We start from the raw sequence: 21005 nt of genomic DNA on the forward strand, positions 1-21005 counted from the left end.
AACCGGGGCGATGCAATCTAAATTACATCTGCAGCACTAAGGCGGGACATCGAGATTGGACTCCTCTCTTGCTTTGCCTTTTTCTTTTTTTTTTTATCACAATCCCTCGGCTTCCTCAAGAAATGGTTGATACCGATAACCAATCCTACCTGTCTGAATGTGCTAGAACCAGTAGAATATCAAATCATTGCCAGTCGTCCACCCTCCTATACCAATTATTATGTCATAGAAATCCAGTATACCAATTGCGAATGTCATTGTTGTCTTTTCTTCGTTGCGGTGTTGGCCCCCCCCCCCCCCCCCCCCCCCCCCCCCCCCCCCCCCCCCCCCCCCCCCCCCCCCCCCCCCCCCCCCCCCCCCCATCCCTTGGGTGACTCAGTGGAGCAACCACTGCTTCCAGAGCCGTGGAATGATTTTTATGTCCCTCGGTAATTATTTCCCTGCGGTGTAACAACCTCCTGCTTTCCACCCGTCGTAGCAATTTCCCAAGAGGCATTGGATTTATGATATACCCTTACCCCGTGACAATGTAGTGATGTGAGCTCCGTCTAGTCCCATTGCAGCCTAACCAACTCTATTCCGAGGATGATGTTTTTCAATGGACGTAACTTTATCCTTCTGCGCTGGCTACTCACTTGGGTTTAGTGCCCAGTGATCGTCTGGCCGAAGTATAAACGACTGAACTTTCCTGCCCTTTGCCTCACCCTGGCCCCAAATTGTCATTTTCCAACGAGGATCAATGCTCTCTCGTGAACCCCGCTGCAGATCATGCATATTCAACAAATTAACTATAGTCTATGATCTTTTGTCACGGATCTTTGCTTTGACTCATCCCCAGGGGTAGCCGGTCTGTCATCAGAATTGTCGGTGTCCAATCAAGTTGATATTAAAAGATCAAGACGAAGTTTTGAATTCAATCTCAAAGGGAACGCTATACATCAAAAAAAAAACTATGGAACAGAATGATAGGAAAACACCTGTACGCTCATCATGCTCCTCTGTATGCCTGACACCGTATCCTCAAGACAAATATCGAAAAAAAAAAAAAAAAAAAAAAAAAAAAAAGGATGACTCAACATGTTGAGCCCAACCAGCGGCGCAAAACATAGAGTCGTGGGTTCATAAGCCATTCGTGGGTCGTGGCCGCGCTGATTAAATTGCAAAGGGAGAAACACAGATGGAATGTTATCGGGCGTGAAGGGCCAAGCGTCGTTAGTATATCTCTAAATCTTCGAACTCAACCACCAAAGAGTCCTGAGAGCCGACTGCAGACTCGCTCAAGATCGGACCGTTCATCATCTCCCACATGGTGCTGTTGCGAGATATGTTATTCGGCCGACTCGCGTAAACTCCGACATGGATAAACTTGTCTTCAACGCCGTAGAAGAACCATGTCACCTCCCGTAGCTTCTTCCACGTGCTGCTCACTGCGCTCGGCGTCAGGGCATAGGGAAGGGCGGATGGGATCTGGTACCAGATCCAGAGGGAGTTGCCGATCCGCTCTAATTTGATACGCAGCGACTGCACAGTTGATGGCCCGCTGTCAGGGAGGCTGAGCGGTGAAAGACACCAATCGGCTCCATCCGCAGTTGCACTGACCGAAGAGGCGTTGAGGGTGCCCGAGCTAAACTCCATACCCGCCTTGACCCATTTGCACGGTCGTGCGATCTGGGGGTATCCCGAGCGACTCGATCGCGTTGCGGAATCCAATGGGACGCTTTCGGACGAGCAGGATTGCGGTGCGGCTCCGGCAAAAATCACCAGACCACCCTGATCCCATTCCATTTCCCAGTCCGCACTAACAGTCACTTCCGCCAGTATAAATGGATTTCGCAGTGACGTGAATACAATGGGTGCTGTGGATGTGTCGCCATTTGGGGGCTTCCTCCAGAGATCGGTATTGGGACCAGCGGTGAGGGTAAAATATTCCATGCATTGTGGGAGAGAAAATGTTTCTGGCAAATTCAATGCCGTAAACGACGAACTGGCTGGAGGCATATTGTTCCTTAAAAGACCACACGGTCCAGTCGGTTTATAAAGGGAAATCCTCCTTCCTTCGTCCTTTTTGTGACAATCAATTTGACCCTGTTGCTCACTGCCCTTGTGGAGAAATAAAAAGAAAATAGTGATAGAGTCCTGGCTCTTTTGCCTTTTCCCTAATTCTCTAATGTCAGCTTCTGAGGCGCCGACAAGCTACACACGCGGTTTCCGGATTCTTTAGCAGCGTGAGCATAGAAAATTGGGTCCGAGTGAGTGTAACACGAGAAAGGAGAAGAGAGAGACTATCAATAAGTAAGGTGTTAATGATGGCGGGTATCCGGTGCCCCAAGACCAGAAGCAAGGGAGTTCTGTCCTTCAAGCATCCAAATCCAACTTGGCACTTTTTAGGGCCCTAGTATGGATTGAGTAAGTACCCAGATGCAGGAAGTGAAAACGGGCCGAAGTCTAGACTGGATAACGATGCAAAAGTGAAGCAATGGGCTTAAGAGTATAAATATCAAAGGAGACGAAGATAAATAAAACAACAAGTACAAATGTTTCAATGTCAATCGAAAAAGAAAGAATAACGTTGAAAGCTAGATATGGTGGAAAGCCGCGCATAGATCGGCATCAAGGGAAAGGCTCCAATGGCAATAAGAAACCAAACATTTAAGCCACAGAGACGGGATAGGGTCACAATGACCAAAGTTGTCGGTAACATGCAAGGTCGGATCTCAAAAGCTTGGGACTATTCGTGGCAATTGAGCCATGGGGGCTGATTTATAAAGTCGAGGCAGAGACACTTTGCCCCCCTAAATCAGGGCGGAAAAATAGCCAAGCAGTAGAAATGTCCAACGGGGAGAAGAACCACTCTGCTGGAACATGTTCTCATTCCTCTGACGGTTCCGACGCGCTGGACATTCCTCGAACTCTGTTATTCGAACACTTCTTTTTTTTTTTTTTTTTTTTTTTTTTTTCTTCTTTTTTTTCTTTTTTTTTTTTTTTCCTTTTTTTTTTTTTTAAACTTCTGTCCTCTGTGTGTAGAAATCATGATTTGGTTTCTCTGACGATATTTGCTTTTCATGTTCGGTTCTGCAGCGGATGGGCTGCAGACCAGTTCAGGAGTGGCGGGTCAAATGCTGCATCATTGGGAGATAAGCAGTCCACGCAAGTGGTGAGTTGTGGGGGATAATGTTGGTCCAAAGCAGCTGAAACAGAAGTCGAAAGGGAAAATAAGTCGAAATAGTTCAGGATGTATTGGCCCGACACTTGTGGCTAGTTCTGGGGACCCAGCAGAGAACTCAGAAGAGAGCTGAAAGGGAAAATGGAGAATGGACGGAAGGCCCGCGGTGGATGAGAGTTAAAGAAAGTAGTAGTACTTTTAGTGTTGTTGTAAGTAGTTGGTGTGGGACAAAGTGTTTATTTAATTGCCCTGTTTGCCACTCCACTCACAATGCGCGATGGGCACCTGCGCCATACGTACTTACTCCCTTGTGAATGGACGCATTGATGTTTTTCCTCCTCTTCTTGAGATATCTATCTATAGAAATTCCTCAGACCTGCCTATTTGGTCATGACGTTGTGCGTCTCTCGTGTAGGAAATCTCCAAGAGTTGGGGTTGCCGGAGAGTCCAGGCCAAACCTACAGACACACACACCTCTCTCCAAGAGAAGTATGGTTACTTGCATAGGAAAGGTGATTGCTAGTCAATATCCAAATGAAGCACTATAGCTTGTTTTTGTATATTTTAGAGTTGAATCGCATTCTAATCAAATCCCTATTCTCCAACTCATAGGTATGAAATCGTATGCCTGAGCAATACAGCCAGCCCAATTGCCCGTAGGAAAGCTTGACTTTGCATACTTAATATTGGCCCATAGCATTCAATATATGTAATTACTACACAATCCAATTCCCAATGCTTATATCTTGACTCGTGAACAAAATATTCTTCGGCTTCTAGCACCAGCGTTCAGCGATATAATGCCAAATGGTACAAGGATCTCGATTGCGTGAGCTTTTAGAGACTCGTCTAGACCATGGAACCTGGCATCATGCGAATGCGGGCAAACTCCACGGGGTGTGGTCATTATGCGTTTCCTGCCCACCACCTTGACAAAATTCTTGAACGGCGATAGGCACCTAGAGTGGGCTGCCGTAGCTTCTCTTGGTATACTCTCCTTCGATTTATTGACGTTACCGCAACTTAGGGTAAGATTGCACTCAGGCCTCGGGATAAAAAAAAATTGGTGACATTTTGTCACCATAAGCCCTGTTCCCTCTAAGTACAATCACCAATGTTTACAGTCTATCAACTATTTATAGCCATTTTAGAAATAACTTCGTCCCTTATCGCCAGACATTGCCCTTTCAATCCATTACTCCCTAACTCAGGCATATTGGTTGTTTGTTAATTGAAACAACTTCGGGGAAGATGCTGCATATAGGCCTAAATTGATGTGAGCATATGCAAGGCCGGGCCAATATGCTACACTGTTTGCTTTTTCAAGAATCCAAATTAGGGCTGGGGGTGTCCGTTGATAAATCCAACCGCTCTAGCTCAAGACATCAACACAAATAAAACTGCAGTACAGTTACTCATAGAAGCAACTTTAACTTATCATGAACATTGCATTATACCCACGTTCCCCAATATCTTTTTCTAATCTATTTTATTGGTGCTTTGCAAGTCTCGGCTTTGTGGACCGTGGCTGTGTCGGGCGCAAGTAACCGGTGGATCAGCAGTACATTTACGCGATCCAAGCCATGTTACATACGACTCCTCCTTCAGCTCTTCAGCCCTTCTGTTCAAACTTTGATCTCGGCCAATCTCTTATTTTATGCTTCATAGTTCAGCTTATAACTGCACTTTGACATAAATACGAAAATTATACGGAACACTCTGTAGCCGTGACTTAGCCCATCAAGCTGCGAAGGATAATTCATTAATCATGTCATCATCAATCGCCAGTAGTAAAGAAAAAGAGAGCAAATTAGGCATATTCTAAACATGTAATCTATACAGAAAGTACAGATAGTAACACTTATCCCAAAGCCCTACCAAGTGCTTATATGTATGCAAATCCATCCCGGCTATGGTTCCATTGCAAGTATATCTCTTGCTCGAGTTCGCGAGACATTTACAGTCCAAACAAGATCTTGCAGTACGACCTAACAACTACATAGACTAGAGCCCAGCATGATTATCGCCCAGAGCTAGAATATTCAAAAGAGACCTACGATTGTACATGTCGTCGGTAATAGCCGACATAGCCAACTATGTTTATATATCGTTCTAAATACACTATTGGACAAACACAGCTACTAAGTACCAACTACCATGTACGTCTTGTTCCTTTGTTAAGTTATTTCTTTGTTACTTCAATAACAAATACTAAATTTAGACGCCAAGCTAATCACATATACGATGATCTTACTCTTAGTAGGGGCTCGAATTTCTATAGACTCAGCTATATCATTCATGGCAGCCATGTCACTTCCAAGTACAATCATTAACACATACGGTGTAGATAATCAAACACTGTTCAGATGAAGAACCATGTCAGAACACCGATATGATTCTGTACTAGTGATGTAATCCACAGTAAGCGATAGCCAGCTTCGCAACCCATTGTTGGCATCATATTCTCCGTGTAGAGGACATACCATTCTATCATTAATGCCTGATTTCCAAGGCATGAAATGCGTCATGTTCCCGACCACTTATTACTGGTTAGTTGTCTTGGCACTTGATACAACTCCAACCCCAAACGGGAATACCATGGATTTCATACTAACAATACTCAAACCCATCAATAACAACCATTGAAGCAACCCAGAAATCTAAAATAAAAAAGGAAGAAAAGAAGAACAACGAGAATGGTCTGCTCAAAATGTCAAAAGAAACTCAAATCCACCGAACTAGCTACTCCCGGCGTCAAACGCAAAAGTGAGATGTACTATGGTTCGCCATCGACCTCTGTGGGAGGCGGCGGTGGAGAAGGTAGTAAGTCTAAGCCGACGTTAGGGAATACGGGTATTGGGAAGGTATGCTTCTTCCTATCTTTGTTCTTCTATTTTCTGCGGATTTGTGGATTTGCGTTTGGCTAGAGTGCTTGCTGACATGGTAAATTGATATAGAGCAAGTTGCTTAGCTCGAAGGCTAAGAATCCTTATGCTGCTTATTCGTCTTCTTGTGAGAACTGTAAGACGAAGACGGAGCAGGGGCGGAAGTTCTGTCAGCGGTGTGCGTATCAGAAAAATGGTACGTTTCTTTTCCTTATTATTTTCATTATATGTCTTGCTTTGTCCTAAATGTTATGGTGATGGGGGTTGCTAATTGATATCATAGCTTGTCCAATGTGCGGCAAGAGTATGACCGGGAAGTCCAAGAAGGACCAGCCTATCGTGCAGGGGCAGAAGTTTAACCTGAAGTAATTGGATGAGTTCGGGTCGTTAGGTGATTTTCCTCTTCTGCTGGGTTGTTCGTGAAGTTGGTTATACTACCTTGTTTACTTTGGGTATGGGCTAAATATATATTGCATGGCGTTTTGGGCTCTGTTGATACTGTACACCAGCGAGGCTGAAGATGAATTGCGAATAATAATATGATAATTCAAATGCTAGTTATACATGACATACAATAGTATATGCAGTTCTGGCCCATCTCGGGCATAGGCACCTCTCAGTGGATCGAATCGCTCAGTTTATCAGTACACACCTTCCACATCCCAGCACAGGATCTAATCATTCTCAGAAAAGATACCTAATAAGCTGTACACCCTGTTTAACCAACTATTTACCGCTCAGCCAACATGTTCTTGATGTGGCTGTAGTACTGTGGCAGCACATAAGGCGCAATCTCCTCCTTGGTCAGCCACTTGAAGTCCTTGAGGTTCTGCGTGTTGGCGGCCAGATCAGCCTGTCCAGCCATAATTCGAGCCTTCATGAAGAAAGTCTTCTCGCCCAGATGCTCTGTGCCATTAGCCGTATCGGCCCTCGGGTATCTAAAGTTGTAGACGTGGTGGCCGACGGGGTGGAAGCCCACCATCCAGGTGTTCATGTTAACACCGGCGGCTTGGGCAAGGGTACGTTCAGCAGCCTGTACGTTACATGACATATCAGTATTACGCCCAACATAGTACAAGGGAACAGACACAGGGGTAGGTAATCTCTGGTGCACTCACCAGTCGAAGAGTTTCATCCTGTTCCACCGGAGAGCTGGGGAGCTTCCAATAGCCATCCTTAGTCTGAACCAGAAGATAGAGTGTCCTCTGGAGGGCCCGGTTCAGGCTTCTCTGGTCGTTCTTCTCATCCGCCTCCGTTACTCGGGGGAATGGCCTGGGGATCTCCTCCTTCTTGCTAGTATCTTGGGAGGTGGCATTGACTGTGGCTTCCGCATCCTGCACAAGCATCTCCACCTGGTGCTCCGGTTCGGCCTCGACGGATCCGACGAGAAGTTCATCGTTCCATGCGTCCTTCGAGTACGCATTGTACTTGCCGATATCACGCGCAGGCGTCTGGCGCTCCCGGATTTTACGCTTCCAGTCTTCGTCTGCTGGCGTTCCTCGCTTGAAATAAAAGTATTTAGTGAATGGAAGCGCCAAACGCTCGTTCAGTCGCTTCTGGTAGAAATAGTATGCTTTCTCAAATTGTGAGAGGTCGCGGGTAATCTGAGGGGGGCGGGATAGGGCCACGCCGGCATTGATGGTGTAGACGGGCTTCACGACGGGGAAGGTGGTTGTAGCGGTAGAGGTAGATTCAAAAGAGGGCTGGGCAGCGGCCGAGGAATAATTGCGGCGAACAAGCGTCTCTTGACAACTTCTGCACACTTTGGGGTCGGCAATCGAGGGCCCTAAACAGAGTCAGTACGGCCGATAATTGGCCATTGGTGCATCGACAAAAGACGTACGCAGAACAGACGCTATGCGCCTGGCACCATTGGATCCCGACGACATCTTGCCGACTGTGTTTGCTGGATACTGACGTGCTTGTCAACAGTCCGACGCCGATATTGCGAGAAAAGTTGGCGGTCACCTGTCCGCTGAGAGAGCACCGGAAACACTAAGCCCGGGGAGGTTAGACTATCAGGTGACCGGCCATTTTTCGTCCTTTAAATTTTTTCCCGCTGTTCCTTTCACTTCCTTTTCTTCTTCACAGCACCTTTTCCTTATCGTCACTGTGTTAAGATTCTCCACGACCAGTCGATCATTTACCGGTGCTCAGAGTGAGTACTTTTTGCGGCTGATTTCGCTAGCGGTACCTTCTTCAAAATCAAGGCGTACTGTTAGATAGATGCTGCATACATCCCCTAGCATTACTACACTGTTTGCTTAGGGGTCCGCGAACTATAGTAGATTATGGGAGAGTGATCATGTTCTCCCCTATGAGAAAGATGGGCTAGTATATCATTACTGTATACTTCGTAATGCAAAAATTATTATCCTCGTGAGAGACCTGCTGGTTACAAATTAGGCAATGCTTGGCTGGACGCTGGCTCTTAGGCGACATTCCAGACTCTTTCTTCCGTGCCAAAAACACGCAGCTTATTGCCGTAGACTTTCCAAAACTCTGCATCTCGCCGAGGTATTAAATCCCCATTGGTGACTTTCCGAGTGATATCGACGGAGCTACTGGATTTACACGATTTGAGAGCCATGCTTCCAACTTGGTTGTTAATCTCTTCAACGTCAAGTGCATCAAATCTCGTGCCAAGATTGGTGCTCGTTGATGTCTTGAACGCCTCTTTTCCTGTTGCTGATTCCTTCTCTGTAATGCCCCTCAGGCTTTCTGGAACAGCCAAGGTCGTAGCGTTCGAGCCCGTAGTATCCGGCTGGCCTTTCAATTCAGCCGGCTCCTGGAGCTTGGAGATGCCTCCGTCACGAAGCTGAGCGGAGAGCTTGATAAATATCTGAGCAGTCAGCAGGCTGTCATAGCCTGCCTCGTGGTCGATTCGCTTGCTGTTGTACTTGGAATGCTGATCATGTACACCTGGTCAAGAATCAGCTTGACGCAACAACAATACAAGACGAGGCATTTTCCGCACGTATTTTCGGGGTCTTTATATGGAGGAGTTTATCGTTTATCTCACTCAAAGACGATTTGGGTGTGATAGAACCGCAATCGTGCGTGGCCATGTATTTTGTATCCATCAGAATTGGAAACATCTCTTGAATTATTGCTTGGAATTGATCCAGCTTATCCGGAAGTGGTCCGAAAAAGCAGCGATAAAGATATACCACGTCTGTGAACAGGTTATGTCCTACCAGCACAGGTCGATGAGATTTCAAGCGCTGCTGCAAGTTGTCAGAAAACTCGTGCAGTGAAACCTGTGGTTCCACGGCTATCGAGCTGTTCATTATGCTCCCAAAACAAAACGGATCAAGATGCGAGAGATCGCCACCAGTTAACGCCTCCACGATCCATCTAAATCCAATCTGCGTCCAGACTCGCTCTTGTGCCCGAGTCATCCTCTGCTCTCGGATAGCTTTCTCGCGGTCTTCGTCATAGTCAATAACTTGAATGAAAGCAGGTCTACTGATAGTCACTAGAGAGGGGTATTCGACCTCTATTAGCTGATGAACAAGCCTCTTTTGAAAGTTGTTCAAGATTGATGGCATGAGCTTAGGTTTTCGAGACGTGGTGTATCGTTTTGGTGGGGGTATGTTGAGATAAGCCTCACGAGCCTAGCGACGTTATATTGTGGAATAAAGCAATAATAAAATCAAGGCAATTTACCTCGCCAAGCGCAAGCCAGTCGTCAACCAGATGTCGTACTGCTTCCAGGAACGCCAGAGAGTCATGTTCTGTCTCCTTAACGTCGATCACTTTGCGCACGGAGGTACGGCCATACCTCTCAGCAGCCCTGGCTATGGCTATTGTCTCTTCTTCTCGTGACAAATAATGAACGCCATCACTATAAAGGGAGTTCATGCAGAATTTATTTTCCAAGAGAAACTCAACCGCTTCGATAGATCTTAGCTCTATTATCTCACAAGTATGAAACTTGAAGGCATACCGCCGCTTTGGAAGCACATATCCCTTCCCACTTCTAATCTACGGTCGATTATTGGGTTCAGGTATAAGTTAAAGGGCTTGAGGATGTAGGTTCCTGTAATTATGGTTATTAATACCTCTGACTCAATCCTCGAGGACAGTCGTCTCTTACCTGACTCAGTATCTTCATGACAAATTGTCAGACCAATTTGCACTATTCGATACTTATCGGCTGATTTTTTGATTTCTGCATAACGCTCTTGCAGCGTAGACGTTTTGTTATTCGGCAAATTTGAAGAGCACGCAATCCCCGAAAATTCAAAGTCTATAGAAACGAAACTGCAAGACGCTAGGTCATCCAGTATCCTGGGAAGGAAGAAGGGGAAGGTTTTAGGTGTGATATCCATCTCGATTGTCACATAGGCCTGTGGAAATAAAAAAAATTGGTCGATATGAGTATACAGGAGTTTGATTTAAAATGGTTAGCTCAATAGGTAGTATAATGGTGCCCGCTGAGCTGTCACATTAATAGCAGATCGGCTTGTATCCTTCACGTGGAATGGGCCACAGTCCACTCAGTAATGTGAGTCTCAATTCATTTCTCTAATGAAGCTGCAGTATTCCTGTTCCTTGTATATATAATTCAGGGAAGTGCAATGTGAATATAATTATCTTGCAGTTCAGTTAAGCCTCACAATTAGATAGGATAATTCCCGATCGTTGTATTGTCAGACAGCGCAGATCCACCGTCCCGTGACATCAGACCCCAGATTCGGCCACATCAGATTGAGCCGAGGGAAAAGGAACCCCGACTTGCAACCCGTCCAAGCTGAAAGTTAGTGTCAAGTGTCACGTCCTCCTGTTAGCTGCATCCCAACCACCCCTGAGATACAGTTGAGCGTGAATTGGGCCTTTATATCTTCACTGCACATATTGTAACCACCACGCGAACCACATATCCCCACATTAAACATCTATCGCATCCTCGGCTGGCGGTGAAACAATGGCCGCCGACGATTCCGTGTCGGCCTCGCAGTCGCAACTCTCGACCTCCACATCGTCCCTTTCGCCTTCGAAGATCTGCTCAAAAACCTACAAGAAAGCTTCTCAGCTTTTTTTAACTCGTCGGCTGCAAGAAACTCTAACCACTCTTGAACCCATCCTCGCACCCAGTCAGGCAAATGACGACCAATATGCCAACGGTAACGAGTCACTACCGCCGATTGCTATGGCACAAGCTTCGGTGAGGATCAAAGTTTGGAATTTATACATCACACTGCTGAGCGCAATACTTGACCTGGGACCCGAGGAAGGAAAAGCAACGTTCGGTCAGAAAGAGTGGAAGGCTATCTCCACCAAAGTGCGCGAGGGCGAAATCTGGGAGACAGTTGTTCAAACGGGCTATAAAGGCCGCGAGGGCTCAGTCGATGCGGAAGTCGTATATAATTTGTCAGTAATCCCTACCCCGGCTTATGTCTGGTTCCATTGTGACTAACTATGGGCAGAGCGACATTGCTATTGAACCATTCTCCCTCCCAGCAACTCAATCAGCAGCGACTCGAGCACTATCTTTCATCATATGGTCAACCAAATCTGGACATTGCCGAGCATTTGCAGAACTCTCCCAATCAACAATCTAAGGCCCGAGTTAATGGCGGCACCGACACGCCGAGGGATTTGACCTCTCGGGTTAGGATAATTGAGCTTTTCACCCTCCATGTTCTTCCTAGGAATGAAGAGTGGGACTATGCGAGTGAATTCATTAACTTCAGTGAGGTCCTCGATGAAGAGCGAAAAGAGATGTTTTTGCAAACCCTCGATGGGCTTAAGGAAGAGAGGGAGCAGGGCGAACTGCGCGCCGCAGCGCTTCAGCGGGAGAAGGATGCTCAGCTAGAGAGAGAAATGCAGGAAGCGGAACGCCAAAGGGCAGAGGAAGAGGCCGCTGCGGCTCAACACTCTCAGAAGGGACATACCCGTGATAACAGTGAGGTGGATTACGGTATTGAGAAGACCAACCCGAACGGAAGTGTCAAGGGCAGAGGGAAGGGCGAGAAGCAGTCCGGTAGCAAGGGCAGTACGTCATCCAATCGAGCTGCTTTTTCACCCACTGGTTCGAAAAAGAGACCGGAGAAGCCCGTATCTCGGCCCGGACAAACGCGAGCATTGGCAAACGTGCTACGCAACCTGTTGCGATATATCTCGAGAACGGTCGCCGGCAACCCGATGTCGTTCGCCCGGACGCTTTTATTCCTGCTGGGGCTCTTGGTGGCACTGAGCAGGCAAGGCGTGCGGGAACGTCTCCAGAGAATTACCGGAGCTGGATGGCAGAAAATCAAGGGAACCGTCGGAATGGGTGTGAAAGTGAGCTACATTTAGGTGCACGTTCTTAGTTTCTTCTATTTCCCATGGTCGCTGTCTTAAAGGCTAAACATGGGCGTTCATGCGGGCGTCTGGTGGAAACCTAGACTGGACTTTTTCCGCCGATGTTATATAGGATTGTTTCTTCTCCTTTGTAAATTTACCTACAAGACTTACGTGCGATTCAGAACCGATTTATAAGACAATAGCCACGACTTCGAAATCAATTTATCGAAATAAAAATGGCCCACCACTATCCATTCCTAATTTTCCTATAAAGTTCACCATGTCATCAGCACTCGTGACTTTATCGCTACCAAAGCAAATCTCACAACCCTCGAGACCCTCATTCCCATCCAGATAACCGCGGAAACAAACTCACAAAACAGAGTACAACACAAGTCTGCTCAATCGTACACATCAAATCCGACGCGAACGTCTTCGCTTGAACATACAAGTCAACCGGCATCCACATAGCTTACAATGAGATCCCCAAACCCGTGCTCTTCACCGGACAGAAACATACAGCAAATAGTTTTCTCCCTCGGAGTCTGCCAAGACAGGACTAGAACGCAGTCTGGACTCGATCAGTTATTACTGACTAATTAGAGATATGGAATAGGGAATACAATGCCCAGTATAACGTTTGCTATATGGGAAATAGACAACATAAGTCTCAATTCTAAGTGTGCGAGCACGCTGAGACCCAATTGCTTCAACACGTCCTTGTACGTATCCGATAGGCTATCCCCGTCAGACCTCCAGGGCTCGAGTTCAGCGGTATCCGGCAAAAGAGCAATTGTCCAGCAAACTAGATAGCCTGGGAGCCAGTTCAGTGAGTGAGTGAGTTTCTGGGGCGGGAGGCTTAGTCCGGAGATGAAGAAAATGAACGCCAATGGGGACTAGAGAATATTACATTCGGGTCGGATTACGCCGCCGTTTTTGGCGACGCTCGGGAAGTACCTAGTAAGCCAGCATGCAAACGATGCCGATCCCGATGAGGAGGAGGGTTGTACTTGGGATCTGCTGGATGCGGGCCGTGTGTCCTGGCTGTCCAGTCATTGCCCGTTGCGCATTGGCTCGTTCTGAAGACAAAGCATACAGAGACAGCGATTCGTATTGCTTGTCCGGATTTATATTGGGTTGATTGAGAGGTGCCGGCGCCCTATCGTGGCATTTGGCTCATGCTTGTAGGTTGTTTAGTGTGAGGGTAATTGAATGTCGTAGAGAATCCGATATCATGATAAAGAGTCTCGATTGCGAATCTTGACTATACGAACGGCGCTAAGCACTGATAACTTCAAATCAGGATTTCCTATTCTCATGTCTAATAGTTCAATGTGGCTATTTTGCCATGATGGAAGCACTAGCTGTCTGTTTTAATGCGGTGTCTGAGCTTCGCCGCTTGCAGGCTCCCAATCAATGTAACTGATATTTCCAAATACATGTTATCCTGAGCCGGGATCGGATCATCTTCAACTACCTATTTCGGCCATTGAGTGAGCTTGGCCTCGCAGCTAGTACGAATTGGATATCGCAGGGATTGACAAAGGGATACACGGAGTTGGTACAGTGCTCCGTTCCAGCATACTATCAGTGCATATTCACTCCCCATGATACATGATGATGGGTGCTATGAGAACATTAACAATGCAGAGTAATCATATGCTACTCTGTATTCAGCTTTCATGTGAAAGTTGTTTGTTGTATTGGCCCTGAAACGTGAAAGTCTTGGACCCGTAGATTCATCCAATTCGTATAGATCGCAGGGGATAAATAGTCAGGAGGCGTGGATAAATCATGTACCGCGACAAGGCTGCTGAAAGAAACCTACAGCCGCTTCAATTTTAACCCCGAAGCAGAGATCAAGAAGCAAGGAAATCTTATCTTTTTAGCCATCTGAAGCTGAAAAATACCTAACCGCTCCTGATCTACCAGTGTACTAATGCAGTCAGACTTTAATTTCTTGGTATCTGGTGGCCTGGCCTTCCGTGCAGGGAGTCAGTCGTAGGGCCACCGTCGGATAAGACTAAGAAGGGTAAAAGCCTCGGCTGAACGAAGCTCTCATCTTGGCCCGACATCTCCCGTGACAATGGGGTTAGTCAGAGTGAGGAGACTCCAACCCCAGGTTGTATTACTAGTGCTTGGTACTAGTAGTACGGAGTACAGGTAGGGTATCAATCACAAGCATTTCTGGAGCCAAAGGGCACACTTAAGTCACTGATCCTGCCAGGTGACGACGGCAGCTTGACCATCAGTGGCCAGAATATCTCATTCAGCATGTGAAGAATTGACTGGCTGAAGACTTTAGGGTTGGTTCCGCCATGTCATTGGTGTAGGGTGATGAGGTCACACTCTGGGGGAACCGCACTTGGGGCTTGACAGCGAACTGCGGAAGAAGTTGCTTCTAGTCATTTATCCGATGCCTCGGGATGACATACTTAACGTATTATACTATGTATGTGCGCTTTGTAGGGGGCACGACCAACGGGGACGTGAAAAAGAAAGCATATCTATAAGATAGCCCACGAAGAAGGCTTGTAGATTGTACTTAATTCCGCTTCTACTCAAATAACCTTGTCGCATGGACTCTCTTCTGTCCGCGAATCTTTTTAGTCGTGATTCGGTTGAATCGCGGGTATCTTCCGCTCGTCCAGCGAGCTTACCTCCGCTTCCCCGTCAGAGCTCCTACACGGCCGGTTCGCTGTAACAAGAAGTCTAAAAAAGAAAGCCGCCACTTTGACCCGAGCCCGTTTAATGATCCCCATTCCCGAAAATTATCTATTATTATTTCTAAATCCTTTAACCCCAGAGTGTGGCCCCCCTTTCCCTATCCACCGATTTAAATACCCTATGGTCAGTTGTGCCGAGGGACGTAGTAGCTATACTTCCGTATCTCGCCGTATTTTAACGTCAACCTGTGAAGGTCCGATATCGTCGATATTCTTTTCTTTAATTAAAAAAAAAGGTCGTCCCTGGCGCTCGAACGACAATTGAGTCATCTTCCTCTCGACCTCCTTTATCTTTAGTTCTTCTTCCTCCCGCGTGCTGTTGTTCTCCCCATACCGTTGCATTGACCTAGACAACTATATCCCCCCCCATTGGAAGGGCGTCGCAACTCAATTGACACGGTAACAGTCCATTAATCGCACATACACAATTGCCCAACATGTCGACGAAGAGTGCGCAAGGCAAAGGCAATGGCAATAGCAAGAAGCCGGCTTCTCCGGCTGTGAACTTGATCGGTAGGGTTCATTTTGTTCAACTCAAAGGCGGCACGTGCTAAATTATGAAACAGCTGGTGGTGGCGCCGGAATGATGGAGGCGCTCGTATGTCATCCTCTAGGTACGGGAACACCCAATTCAAGATTTCTTGAGAGGCAATGGCTCACTGTCATGGTTAGATACCGTTAAGGTCCGGATGCAGCTTTCGCGGCGCGCCAGAGCCCCGGGCGTAAGTTTGACTTCCACTATGCACCATCTACCCCAGCTAATAGCACTCCCACAATGTAGGTAAAACCCCGTGGTTTTGTTGCCACTGGTGTTGAGATTGTGAAGAAGGAGACCGCTCTGGGTCTCTACAAGGGTCTAGGAGCTGTCCTGGGAGGTATTATTCCGAAGATGGCTATCCGTTTCACCTCCTATGAGTGGTATAAGCAAATGCTTGCGGACAAGGAGACGGGACATGTCACAAGTAAAGCAACTTTCCTTGGTGAGTTCTCGCCCGTCACCTCGTTTACTATTTCCCGAAAAACTGACAAGTTCCATTAAAACAGCCGGTCTATCTGCCGGTGTCACCGAAGCTGTAGCGGTTGTCAACCCTATGGAAGTCGTCAAGATTCGTTTGCAAGCACAGTATCACAGTTTGGCCGACCCTCTCGATACGCCCAAGTACCGCAGTGCCCCGCATGCACTTTTCACCGTAATCAGAGAAGAAGGGTTCAGCGCTCTTTACCGTGGTGTCTCCCTGACAGCCCTCCGACAGGGTACAAACCAGGCCGCCAACTTCACTGCATACAGCGAGCTCAAGGCTGCGCTCCAAAGATGGCAGCCCGAGTACGCTGATACCCAGCTCCCCTCTTACCAGACGACCGTGATCGGATTGATCTCCGGTGCCGTCGGTCCCTTCTCCAACGCCCCCATCGACACAATCAAGACGAGACTGCAGAAGACCCGCGCTGAGCCCGGCCAATCAGCTGTATCACGTATTATGGCTATCGCCAATGATATGTTCAAGCAAGAAGGTGCACGTGCTTTCTACAAGGGTATCACACCTCGTGTGATGAGAGTGGCTCCTGGTCAGGCCGTCACCTTCACCGTGTACGAATTCCTCAAGGGCAAGCTGGAAAAGTCCAACTGGGCCTTCGTGGGAGGCAGTTTCGAGGAGTAAATTAGGCACCCCTGGGGGGAGTAGCCGCTGCGTGTTCTCGAAAGCATTTGATACCATGAGCATGGTGGCGTTTTCGATTGCAATGCGATCTCTGCATCATCAGTACATATGATTATCGTTATCTTCTGGGCTTTTTGACCGCCGTTCAGATCTGATCCTATAGCGTGGACTGTACATAGCTCTTTTTCTTCTTCTGTTAGTTTCGCTGTTATACCTTTTCCTATGTTCAACTAGTGAAGACATTAGACAAATTCAGGACCAAGTTGTCTCGAATCGGATGAACTAACACCAATTGTTTGTAGAATAGGCTAGGTAAATGTCGGCGTAGGCTCCCCGAAGGACCTTGAAACTAAGGCCAACGCTAAGACCCCACTTGTCCAAGCACACCGCTTCTGACTTCCCCTCAGCAGACTCCAGAGACAACAAACAACGCCGCAGCCCGGTTGACAAGTCACATCTACACAAGAGACCAGGCTACGGCTGGTGTTCGTTGAAAATGCAGTCAGGAATCTCGGGTAAGTAGCCATACTGCAGGGTCTGCATGTTACGATCATTATAAAGCATGCCCCGCGGCTCTCTACTGGACCGAAGTATGCACGGGACATACTAATAATCATTATGTTGATTAGTCTCCTCGGAGCTACATGATGCCTTCAATAACTTCGCCTCGGATTCATCAATCTTTTGCCTCCCGGTGAATATCACCGCTGAGAGTCTGACTCCCCTTTCGCCGATCCCCTTCTCCTCTCCGGGTGCCTTCTACCCCTCTCTCTCCCAGCTCTCCTCCGTCCTTCAACCGAAAACCCCTATCTACCTTCTTCTTCGCCGTCCAGAGTCTGGGTCTTCGTCTCTCGTTGCATTGACCTACATCCCCTCCAATGCTCCAGTGCGCGCCAAGACCCTTTTCGCTTCTACCCGTGCGACGCTGGTTAGGGAACTAGGCAGCGAGAAGTTTGCCTCGACTATCTTCGCGACGGAAGAGGATGAGGTTATGGGCCAGGAGGCGTGGAAGGAGAGAGATGCCGAGAAGAACGGCTCTAGCAAGAGCCGTTCTCAACGCGAGGAGCTGATGGGCGAGAAAGAGCGAGAGCTGGAAGCCGTCCGGAGAGCCGAGGATGAGGCGAGAAGTGGCACCCCCGGTAGGGACATCGGAATCGGGGGTTCCTTTGCTAGAAGAAATGGTGGCATCGGTGCACCATCTAGCATGCAGTACAAGATGCCTGTAGATGACGAGGCGAAGAATGCTCTGGGAAGTCTGCAGCCGGGTGACTTGGTGCAGCTGGTAAGTACATGTGAAGAGCGAAGGATTTCCGACTTGTTGAAGGTTTTGATTGAGTGCTAACTCTACTTTCCCCTAAATACAGGCCATTGATATTCCAAGGGAGACATTCGTCCTTGCTGGGGTAGAGAACGGGACTGTTCCTAGCTCCGTCGAATCTCACATCTCCCCATCTTCACCACGTTATACATTTTATCATTATCCTGATACAGATGTGGTGATCTTCGTCTATACTTGCCCATCGGGTTCATCGATCAAGGAGCGTATGTTATATGCTAGTTCCCGGATGTACGCCCTCCAACTGGCCGAAGACCAAGGCCTGAAGATTTCTAAGAAGGTACGAGTTGATGTCGTGAGCAGATGTTTGATTGAGACAAGTTAACGATGAGTGTGCAGATCGAAGCATCTTCGCCGGACGAGATCACAGGCGACAGGCTGCAGGAGGAAGTGAGACCGCCACAGCACGGCGGACTAAACCGTGGATTCGCAAGACCGAGAAGACCCGGCAGGTAGAGCGGTGCTCTCTTCCAGCTCCCTTAGATTGCTATTCTCCATCATCTCTCTCCTTCTGTAATTAAGTTATCTTTTAGAGTTGTCCGACACTGTGAAATCCTTGGCGTATGGCTCTAGCAAGGAGCAGGAACATAGAACGCAGAGCAGTCTTTTCCGCCATAGACTCGAACCGGACCGACAAGCGGTGAAATGGCCATCGCGCGGGGTCAATGATTTCGAAAACTTTTCTTTTGGTAGAATAAGTCCGTTCTCGAACTTCCCAGGTTTATAATCTTCGGACACCCGTCTCGGTCCTTTTCTAGTCGCGTACATTCAAAACAGTAGAAAGCATCACTGATTCCCTCGCCACCGCAGACGATACACTTGTTTTGGTAGTTACCAAACGAGCACTCGTCGCAGATACGAACGAGAGTCGTGGGGCGCACATAGGAATCACACACGGGGCATTTACCGTCGCACTTGTCGCACAGTCGGCCGATAGAGATGCCCGGCTGCTTGCGGCACATAACGAGATCGGGGTGATGGCGAGACATGGCGACTTAAGAGGGCGTGACAAATGCAAAAGAAGCTCAAGTGAAGTGGCTAACAACAGGGAACGAAGAAAACTCTGAGTGAGAGAATATTCCTCACGAAGGAAGTTTCAGTTATAACGATTGGCAAATGCCCTAGCAAATGTTGTAAAACAGAGGCAGTTATGAACCTGACCGAGGGCGTTGGAGAAGACGAAGGAAAGGGAAGAAGTTTCCATGCGGAACTTAACGCCCCATATCAGGAACGTGGTCCGTGCGTTACAGGACACGGGAGGCCCGCCGTTCATATCGCGATACCGAGTAGTTTTCATCGGATTGATTCTGCAGATCAAAGGAGTCGGCTTTACCGCAGGTTGTCTACACCGTCTATTTCATACTTACCGTATAATCGATAGCTGGTGCCATCCACTTGTTATTCCCCAACTATTTTAGTGTGTTTGTGTTGGGGCGCGTTTCACTGCTGAAACAGACAGATATGGCTGAAGGGTAAGCGGTCAACTCTATACAGTTCCGGGACAGCTGCTAACAGTGTACACATGAGTAGGACACTGGCATCGGCAGTTGTGCTGCCCGAACAGGACAACCTCCCCCCATCCCCAGATGCTGGTTTGAAACGAAGAAATTCCGTTGTGGAAGCCGACTCGGAGAGCAAACGCCGTCGCCTTAGCTCACACCAAGATCACACGGGCGATCGGTCACCTGCGGAGCGCAAACAATCTTCTCCAGATGGAGCGGAACGCAAGCCGGAACGGAGGCCCGGCCGAGGTGGACGTGAGGAGGAACGCAAGCGTGGACAACGTCTATTCGGTGCTTTGCTGGGGACGCTTTCGCAGAGCTCGAATTCAGCAGCTCAGAAGCGGCGTGCGGATATCGAACGGAGACAACAGGATAAGCTTAAGCTGCAGGATGAAGAGTACGGCGAGTTGAAGAAGAAGAGACGGGAGGAACGGATCGCTATCCGAAAGAAGGAGCAGAGACTTTATGAAGAGGAATCGGTGAGTTTTCTTGGGTTGGGATACTCATCTACTCTTGGGTCCAGGGCTGACATGCGGATGATCATTTACAGATGCGCACTCGACACTCGAATCTACTGGCAATGTCCCGTTTTCTCAAAACAAAAACTGAGCCTGTATTAGTATGCCTACCTGTCTTGTCTACGACCCTGGACTTGGCTAACAGAGTCTCTACAGTACTATAAACCATGGCAACTTCGGCCCGGAGATGAAGCGATTATACGTGAACAGGTTGAGGAAGCGGAAGCCACAGTTTCTCGGGAGGTTGCAGAATTCGAGGCGCGCTATCCAGCTCATGAGGACGAGTCTTTGAAGAAACAAGATGGGGTTACTCAAGAAGAAGACCGTGACCAAGCCCCTGAACCCGAAGCCGAACTCAAAGAAGACAAGGATACAACCCATGAGGCTGACACAGTGGTTGCTGAGACTAACCATAACAGAGACTCTGAAGCAGCTCCGCCTGATGCTACGGCTACTAATAATAACAATATACCCATCAATAATGACCATGCAGACGTCCATCGAGGCGCTGAAGATGACGGTGGCGAGGTTGTCGAGGATAAGGAGGATACAGTGATTTACTGAATGCTAGGCGATACCAAAATTTTTTTTTTCGTTGGCCCTCAATATTTTTTATTTATTAAATTTTTTCCTAACACCGACTTTTATGTATGTATGTGAGCTATCATTGGGAGGAGTCTCCTGCATCTAAGGAATCGTACAGTACATCAACGGGCACAACCGAGGCTATCGATTATCCGGCGGAGTCAACAACTTAGCGGCATTGGCTCTGAAGATCACTACAAATCATATTCTCATATAACGGTTGACAACACCTCTCATCAGACTAGTCTTCCAAGATTCCCTCAACATTTCATAATACTAGTGCCTAATCCTTAGCCTGTAGCCTCATTTTTCCATACATCAGTATTGGTTCACGTGACAGA

General features: G+C 47.7%; 9 protein-coding genes across 9 annotated transcripts; 6 read left to right on the plus strand and 3 right to left on the minus strand.

The window, feature by feature from the left end:
• Positions 1-1042: 1042 nt before the first annotated feature.
• On the minus strand, positions 1043-2221 carry BDV38DRAFT_162238 (uncharacterized protein). Its single transcript, XM_032051799.1, has one exon. The coding sequence runs from the start codon at positions 1996-1998 to the stop codon at positions 1213-1215; it is 786 nt and encodes a 261-aa protein (XP_031910443.1). The 5' UTR covers positions 1999-2221; the 3' UTR covers positions 1043-1212.
• A 493-nt stretch (positions 2222-2714) lies between these two features.
• BDV38DRAFT_162236 (uncharacterized protein) lies at positions 2715-3252 on the plus strand. Its single transcript, XM_032051798.1, has one exon. It carries the CDS (start codon positions 2828-2830, stop codon positions 3170-3172), a length of 345 nt encoding a protein of 114 aa, XP_031910444.1. The 5' UTR covers positions 2715-2827; the 3' UTR covers positions 3173-3252.
• A 2514-nt stretch (positions 3253-5766) lies between these two features.
• Positions 5767-6598, plus strand: BDV38DRAFT_162253 (cysteine-rich PDZ-binding protein). The gene is made up of 3 exons (XM_032051800.1): positions 5767-6027; positions 6121-6244; positions 6332-6598. The coding sequence occupies exons 1-3, from the start codon at positions 5860-5862 to the stop codon at positions 6415-6417; spliced, it is 378 nt and encodes a 125-aa protein (XP_031910445.1). The 5' UTR covers positions 5767-5859; the 3' UTR covers positions 6418-6598.
• Positions 6599-6778: 180 nt separating this feature from the next.
• On the minus strand, positions 6779-10382 carry BDV38DRAFT_273567 (ribonuclease H-like domain-containing protein; the record flags this gene model as incomplete). The annotated part of the gene is made up of 7 exons (XM_032057694.1): positions 6779-7081; positions 7167-7834; positions 8521-8970; positions 9026-9665; positions 9718-9944; positions 9998-10090; positions 10148-10382. 7 exons carry the CDS (start codon positions 10380-10382, stop codon positions 6779-6781), a joined length of 2616 nt encoding a protein of 871 aa, XP_031910446.1.
• Positions 10383-10637: 255 nt separating this feature from the next.
• pex26 lies at positions 10638-12712 on the plus strand. Its single transcript, XM_032055398.1, has 2 exons — positions 10638-11424; positions 11481-12712. Exons 1-2 carry the CDS (start codon positions 10979-10981, stop codon positions 12349-12351), a joined length of 1317 nt encoding a protein of 438 aa, XP_031910447.1. The 5' UTR covers positions 10638-10978; the 3' UTR covers positions 12352-12712.
• Positions 12713-14904: 2192 nt separating this feature from the next.
• Positions 14905-17044, plus strand: BDV38DRAFT_255327 (putative succinate:fumarate antiporter (Acr1)). Its single transcript, XM_032055399.1, has 5 exons — positions 14905-15578; positions 15632-15679; positions 15738-15787; positions 15847-16045; positions 16110-17044. Exons 1-5 carry the CDS (start codon positions 15503-15505, stop codon positions 16721-16723), a joined length of 987 nt encoding a protein of 328 aa, XP_031910448.1. The 5' UTR covers positions 14905-15502; the 3' UTR covers positions 16724-17044.
• A 175-nt stretch (positions 17045-17219) lies between these two features.
• BDV38DRAFT_295349 (twinfilin) lies at positions 17220-18553 on the plus strand (the record flags this gene model as incomplete). The annotated part of the gene is made up of 3 exons (XM_032062690.1): positions 17220-17238; positions 17353-18005; positions 18088-18553. 3 exons carry the CDS (start codon positions 17220-17222, stop codon positions 18382-18384), a joined length of 969 nt encoding a protein of 322 aa, XP_031910449.1. The 3' UTR covers positions 18385-18553.
• A 65-nt stretch (positions 18554-18618) lies between these two features.
• BDV38DRAFT_162404 (PHF5 family protein) lies at positions 18619-19315 on the minus strand. The gene has a single exon (XM_032051803.1). The coding sequence runs from the start codon at positions 19046-19048 to the stop codon at positions 18722-18724; it is 327 nt and encodes a 108-aa protein (XP_031910450.1). The 5' UTR covers positions 19049-19315; the 3' UTR covers positions 18619-18721.
• BDV38DRAFT_162331 (pinin family protein) lies at positions 19208-21004 on the plus strand. The gene is made up of 4 exons (XM_032051801.1): positions 19208-19531; positions 19590-20040; positions 20112-20180; positions 20236-21004. Exons 1-4 carry the CDS (start codon positions 19521-19523, stop codon positions 20641-20643), a joined length of 939 nt encoding a protein of 312 aa, XP_031910451.1. The 5' UTR covers positions 19208-19520; the 3' UTR covers positions 20644-21004.
• The last annotated feature ends 1 nt before the right edge of the window (position 21005 follows it).

This window comes from Aspergillus pseudotamarii (genome assembly GCF_009193445.1).
Source record: "Aspergillus pseudotamarii strain CBS 117625 unplaced genomic scaffold BDV38scaffold_54, whole genome shotgun sequence".
NCBI classification, from domain to species: domain Eukaryota; kingdom Fungi; phylum Ascomycota; class Eurotiomycetes; order Eurotiales; family Aspergillaceae; genus Aspergillus; species Aspergillus pseudotamarii.